Source organism: Amblyomma maculatum, chromosome 11, assembly GCF_055883805.1.
Source record: "Amblyomma maculatum isolate TAMU_Amacu chromosome 11, ASM5588380v1, whole genome shotgun sequence".
Classification (NCBI taxonomy): Eukaryota; Metazoa; Arthropoda; class Arachnida; order Ixodida; family Ixodidae; genus Amblyomma; species Amblyomma maculatum.
Window position 1 is genome coordinate 7,804,926 of NC_139354.1, and position 7,067 is coordinate 7,811,992.

The following is a 7,067-nucleotide window of genomic DNA, read 5'->3' on the forward strand; positions in this document are numbered from 1 at the left end:
CTGGAAGTTAGTACATATTGAAGTTAGCACATACATTACGCGTGCGGAATAAATGAAATATTTACAGTTTACGTAATTTCCCTGTGGCTGAAGTAGATATGACGGTTATATCGTCCTGTCGCAGCCTAGCAATATCAGATGTCGTGTACAAAATAAATGTAGCCTCCCACTTTATAAAGTGCACGGTTGTTGAAAACGTGTCCAGGAGAATCATTTATTCCAGCAAGTCATCTTGTACAATAGTTTCTTCGTATGATACTGCTGATCACGCTGATACTACTGTTATGATCTGATAACTATTTCAGACAATGTGATTTGCTTCGAGGTCTCGCTGATTTTTAGACTCTGTGAGAGAACAAACTGTACTTTTTTTTTTATCCGTGCGTAATGCTATAGTACGCAGTTTTGTACACGCGTCAGATTAATTACTTTCATAATCTTAACTAGAATACCAATTACCCCGCCGCTGTACCAGCGCTGGATTGTTGAACTCAAGGACACGGGATCGGATCCCGGTCACGGTGGCTGCTTTTTGATCGAGGCGAGAAGCAAAGCGCCTACATACTGTTCGATATTATTCACTCAAACGAAAATGAAGAAAGCAGTGAGAACTCTGTCCGTTTCTCTTCTTCAAGCTAATGTCAAAAACTGAGGACGAGTGATCAGAAGGCCCATCCAGGTTCCTCATGCCATGTAGAGGTGGGCAAGCGATTAAGAATTAGTCATAAATAGTAGGCTCTACCCATGCCTTCCGAGATATCTGGAATACTAAAAAAAAAACCTCTGCAGATATGCGTTTTTAGTATATGACAATGAAATTCATTTCCGGGCCCTTCTAACACTATTTAAGCAGATTGGCTGGCCATTTAGACCCTAACGCCGAAGGGAAATGAGAGGGAATAATTCAAGTATTCACACCCCTTTCCTTTGCGCGCGCGGGCTGAAGCAAGCATGGCGAGGTTGAGTTTTAATACGACAGTCAAAACATATATTAAGGCATCGACTGGCGTTTTAAGAAAAAGGTGAGGCTGTGCAGTAGCAATTAATCTGGCTGAGAGGGTGTTAGAATGATTGCCACTGGTTGCAAGGGTTATGCTCCCATTGGTTTCATTTCAAGTGCTTCCAAGCGCAAGTGAATCTTTTCTGGAAGACAATGTTCATAACAGTGGCGTTTCGCAAAGCGAAACCAGGAAGTAAAAAACAAGGTAAGCAAAAAGAAATGCATTGACGTTTATTGATAGCGTCACAGTCTCAAAAATGGCAGCCACAGAAACTGTAAGCAAACAAGTGAATCCCAAGTGAACATGTATCTCAGAGATTAGAGTAGCCATCTCCGACGAACAAGAGGGTTGTACGTCATTGGTAATATTAAGCTATGGCATACAATTGAGAATATATGTTTATCACAAACACAGGATCATAATATTAAGACTCGTGGTGTTGTCAATGCTTAGGTTTTGTTCCCATAGCAATACTCTCTCTGAGCTCAATTTGCGAGCTGAGGATCGCGAAAAAAAATCTGTTGGCACCATATTTGCACGATACACACATGAAACTGCAACCGACAGAAGCATAATAAACAGGAAATCAATAATTAATTTACACTAAATCTATATCACAGTCTGGCAGTGATGACTGACCACTGCACTCATGGCACGAAAAGGTGAACGTGTCAAGCTATGGTCACCGTCATTATATTGCTGTACAAACGGTTTCCACCACTTTTTGCCGGCCTGGTGTTTTCACTCGAAGTCCGCATCTTAGCGACTAGAACATTTTGTTGTCGTGAAACATTATATGTACAGTTATAGACAGGGAGTATTGTTTACAGCTAAATAAATGCAGTTCTGGAAATGTAGTGCCACGACGGCGTCGTTTCACAATTTTCAACATTTATACACTGAAGCTAATGTTGCACAGGTGAACACGATCGAACAACATGCAAACAGCAATACTAATTAGGCTATTTTCAGGTGTACAGCCTGAGAAAATGAAACGAACATCATGATGATAAAGTGCTGACTGCGGAGTTGTCTGGCTGACGAAACGTGCGCGCAATCGAATATCAGATTTTGTACGTCTGTTTGTTTTTATCGCAATCAAAAAACCCAAATGGGGCTATGGAAGTTAGACATTTATTGTATAGCGTCAGACGTAGTGACTCGTTGACTATTAAATATTTCGGCAAGCGAACGCAATTTCAAAGTCATGAAGGCCGCGGCTACTAGCGATATACTCATCTTTAAAATATATTGGGCTTAAAATTCCTTGCTCTTCGATACAGTTAACGAGTGGAAACGATTGAGCATTTGCAGAAAACAGACCACGATTTCAGATGCTACGGATACGCAGTGCGCTAGCCGGTCTTGGCACGAGCATGAAATAAGTATACGCGAGTTAGAAATGTAAAGAGTGTCCAAAACTTCGCTGAGTATGTTGTCGTCTTATGTACACAATCTGAGTCCTCCTTCCTTTTGAGGTAGTCTACAAGGACAGAGACGGCCTCTTCTTTCGTCGTTTCTCGTTCTTGCCGAAGACCGCATCCAGCATCTTCGACACTGTGACAACTGAGAGCCGCCGCCTGACTGGCGTCAATGACCGGAGGATCTTGGTGTCGAGGACTTGGCGGAGGATGCTCTGGAATGCCATACTGACACCCGTGTAGCTGTCAGCTGCGGAAACTTCGAAGAACTTGCACTGCACACGCAATGATAGCTGACGCCCGTCGTCGACTTGCACTTGGCGGATGTGGGACAGGTCACGCTTGTTGGCCACCAAAATGGTTGGTAGGCATGGAAACAGCTGCTGGACCTTTTCCAGGCAGCTGCTGGCCTCATCGAAGCTCCACCGGTCTTCGATGCTGTATACGACTACGACAGCGTCAGCCCAGCCCATCTTGTCCTCGGGAAAATTGTTCTCCTGAAACAGGCAAGAAAGGAAGAGAACCCTTGTTAGACGGGGCGCAAGGGTCATTGTTAATCTCTAAATTCGACACACATGCAAAGTATTGAGATTTCATCAAAGACGCGGGTTCTTTGTTGTTATCAGTGTAGTCTCAATGTGAGTTTTACAGGTCAGTTTTTCTATTTAACATTAGTTCATCTTTGGTTCTTTCGTACTCCTTGTGCTGGGCTTCGTATAGACTGCATCGCCTGTACTGAGGCCCAAAAGGAGCATTAGGTCTAACTTCTTTAAATAATTCAAGCAAATACTTGCATAAGTCACGGATCATATATTTGCACCCATAATTAGTGCATTACGTACTCTAGGAAGCAAAGCTGTTACCATAACAATATTTGTTTACGTTCAAACTGCCCGGCTTAAATAATCACTCTACAGCTGAGAAGTGAGGGCGGAGAGTGTTGAAGCAGTAAAACCTTCATAAAATGCGCCGCAAACTTGATGATCTGTGTGCAAGTCCTCATACTATGTTTCTTAAAAGAGAACAAACTCTTAAAAAAGACTTTGTCTAAGGTTTTGACGCCAACTTAAGTGCACAGTGTTAATAACATGTCCCTTGCTTCCCATGTGCAATGCTTGTGCACCGTGCTGAAGATGTACTACTGACTTGCCACCCAACATTAAGCACAAGATTTGCTCAAATATAATGGTCAGCAAGGCTGTTTACCTCATATCGCGATGTGTCGAGTATCTCCAGCTCGCATTTGCGGTTGTCCACGAGCACTGTGTGCCTGTAGAGAAGGTCCTTCATGGAGCTGTACTCGCTGATGAAGCGCCTGGTCAGGAATCTCACAGTGATGGCTGTAACAAGATTTAAAAAAGTCAGTTATGCGAAAAAAACGAACTGCAACAGCTTTCCAAAACATGTAGGCCCACAAAATCACTGACATCGAAACCTAAGCGAAGACCCGCGATATGCGCACGTCGTATACAATTAAGGCAGCCCAAACGAGCAGAATATAATGAAGGAGTATGATTAGTTTTTTAGGAGGTAGATGTCAACTTCCTGACACGCTCGATGGTGGTATGGGGCCAGAGGAAAATAAATCCACCGAGAAAAGCTGGCCTACTAACAAAAGCTGTTCTGTATGAAAGTAAGAGGGAAGGCAATAGCCGAGTTTTATCATGCAAATCATCTCGCACTAATCATTCCTTTGCAGTGATGTCGTATGTGCCAAGAGTTGATGTATTTAAATTTTCGTTTCTGTCTAAAACAATCATTGAATGGAACAACCTTGACCGAAGCGTATTTGAAAAAACTTGTTCTTTAGAAACTTTTGAGAAAGAGTTGGAAATTTGTTGTGCCGCTTAAATGTACATTGCCCACCCTGTAACAGCCCGGAAGGGCTAACAGTACTTGCAATATATATATATATATATATATATATATATATATATATATATATATATATATATATATATATATATATATATATATATATATATATATATATATATATAATTGAAAAAAAAACTTCATCAAAAAATGCAAACGAGAACCAGTTGCGAACCATGGCGACAAGCTAAAACTTTCCTCCAACACAATAAAAGCAAGCAAAGCTTTCTTACAAGCAACTAAGCGTCCCGCCGACGTACAGTACATCGTTTGGCCGCGGAGTCCTTACCACCGTAGGACGCTTACATTACCTCATTTTACGACAGTGAACGGACCGCGGCTAAACATGACCACACCGAGACTATATACAGCCTGGGACTGGAAATGGCGGAAAAGACATGGCTGCACATTTTTGTGCCTCCCTATAGCCTCTCAACGGCCCGAAGGCAAAAGGCTGCTTAACGCGTCAAGCTATAATGAATAAAGCTTGCTTTTTTTTTTTTTTTTAATGTTCGAATCTGTCCAGACTTCACTGATAAACGGAATGTTCTTCTGAGGGCCAATCCGACTGATTACAAGGGTAACTTGGCATTCAGTAGCGTGTTTTGAAAGCATTAGAGTTCCTCAGGAAGTCAGCACATCGCGCGAAGCAAGCGCTATTCACTGTGCAATCAAGCAGTCATTACTGAGAAGTTGCGAAAAGTTTTGTTAACGCTCAACAAACCCTAAAGAACGAAACTTAGACAGCTGACCGCGCGCAACAGCTGATGGTCCGTCCTCGACCCGATGAAGATCAGACCTTCATCACCCTCGCCCGAACTACAGACCTGGCTGCTATACACCGGAGGACGAAGAGTGGAAGGGAAGGTACCATTGCACAACGACCTGACCAAGCGATACAGCATCTTAACAAGGCCCTGAAGATATGACGAAGACCACACCAGTCATGATTCTATAGCTGTCAATGGCGGAATAACTCGTCCAACATAGGCCCTGGCACTTAACTTGGACGGCCTACATAATGCGAAAGCAAATGTGAATCATACCAGCTTTTTTTCCGCATTTTCTTTTTCAGTATGCAGAAGACAGATTTAGTAATTCGGAAACCTTTCTTTTTTTTTTTTTTTTTTGGTTTTACTGACACTCCAAAAATCTGAAAGAGTGAGTCCTATCGTCGGCTTTTATAAAAAGCCAAATTAAGAACTACGATGACAGCCAACAAGGCGTAGTGCAAGAGATATTCCTGAGAACGAGACGACAGTTCTGTGTAACCAACTCAAGAACGCCTGAAGAAATCGCGTAAACATCTGCATGCCTTTCCCCGCTAAACCTCACTTCGTAGCCCTTCAATGAGACGGGAGAAGGCGCGAGTCCTCACTGACCTGATTTTCCGACACTCCGCTTTCCAACGACGACGACCCGGATGGGTGACAGTCCACTGTTCTTGCGGGCCATTGCCGCGGTTCCTTGAGGCGACGTTTTCGAGATCTCTGAAGCGGATCCGCGATGTCGATTTCCACCGCACAAGTTCAGCGAAAGCCGGTTTGCAGTGAGTCCGGTAAACGCCACTCAGTGACCCCGACAAGGGACGCGCACGCTCGACAACCGAGAAAACTATCCGGAGCCGAAAGACCGCCACATGTACGACGACGAGCAATGGAACGAAACGCCGCACTCGTCTTGGAAGGCTCAGCTCCGTTGCTTGGAAGCGCTGTGAAGGCCGCGATGGTTGCGGTTGCGCTGATTTTATGGCGCGCTGCTTGTCACGTGATCACCCGCACGGGCCAATAGGCGGCGCTGTTGGTTCAAAGAGCGCGCTCTCGGGAACGAGTGGCCCGTGCCGCTTCGACCTATGGCGCTTCAACTCGACCCGGCGCCCTCCGCTTCCTCTTCAGTTTCTCCCTTGGAGTTGAACCTGTCTAGAGGCCTAACAACGAGCTTTGTTGTCCAGCTTTGCGCAGCGGGTTCGATTTGCCTTCGTCGAATTCGAAGGAAGCACCTGCGTTTGAGCGACTCCTGAAAGCAAGAAGAGCACAAAATATTGCTGCCAATCACCCCATCGAAAAACAATTTTATGGCCGTGAAGAAAGATAAACCAGTTCTTTGAAGCAAAACAGAACTATTCCACTCTTAAGTTTGGATTTATACAAACACAAAAAATGGTGGTTGCACTTCAGGGACTTAAGTTCGCGCAGTTCTCACCGCAATAGTGATCTGGCTCGAAGAGATTTTCTAAGCGGATAAGCAGTCATTGTTAGGTATATTTTTGTTTTTGACCGTAAACAATAAATCGCAAAGAACCGTGGTTCGTTCATTTATCTTTATATGAAATCAGTTTGCATCATTATTACCCATTATAAATGTTCCATATCAGAAGCACTGCATGTGACTGTTAAGATAGGTTTTGATAAGACCTAGACTGAGCAGTGGTAGTTATAAAATGCTAACTTGAGCGGCGTGCATATGAAGGATCATATGATAGCTGCTTTCTGTCAACATGCCAAGCTCTATGCATTTACTTTTTGATGTCACAGAAATTAAAGCACAGGCTTTTTTAAGACGGTTAAATTGCGAATGCTCTTTATCACCAAATACAGATTAAAACTCATTTAGTATCTTCTTGGATTACCCAAAAGAGCACAGCAGCATCCCGATATATCATTATCTCGCTAGCTGAAAGAGAGGGAAAAAATTGTGAAGTTTCAACCATCGTTGAACAAAGTTTCACGAGCGTTGACGATCGGTGCACTCGCTGCTGCCGCATCGATTT

General features: G+C 43.6%; 1 protein-coding gene across 1 annotated transcript; it reads right to left on the bottom strand.

Annotated features, from left to right (window-relative positions):
• Window positions 1-1,232: 1,232 nt before the first annotated feature.
• On the bottom strand, window positions 1,233-6,005 carry LOC146172737 (ras-related and estrogen-regulated growth inhibitor-like). The gene is made up of 3 exons (XM_084583771.1): window positions 5,680-6,005; window positions 3,629-3,762; window positions 1,233-2,919 (listed from the first exon to the last, which is right to left on the bottom strand). Exons 1-3 carry the CDS (start codon window positions 5,750-5,752, stop codon window positions 2,485-2,487), a joined length of 642 nt encoding a protein of 213 aa, XP_084439897.1. The 5' UTR covers window positions 5,753-6,005; the 3' UTR covers window positions 1,233-2,484.
• Window positions 6,006-7,067: the final 1,062 nt, after the last annotated feature.

Excerpts from the sequence above, each read along its gene's own strand:
- LOC146172737 (XM_084583771.1), bottom strand. The coding sequence starts at position 5,752 with ATGGCCCGCAAGAACAGTGGACTGTCACCCATCCGGGTCGTCGTCGTT. Across the intron at positions 3,763-5,679 it reads GCGGAGTGTCGGAAAATCAG|CCATCACTGTGAGATTCCTG; the intron begins GTCAGTGAGGAC and ends ATCTTGTTACAG. Across the intron at positions 2,920-3,628 it reads TCGACACATCGCGATATGAG|GAGAACAATTTTCCCGAGGA; the intron begins GTAAACAGCCTT and ends TGCCTGTTTCAG.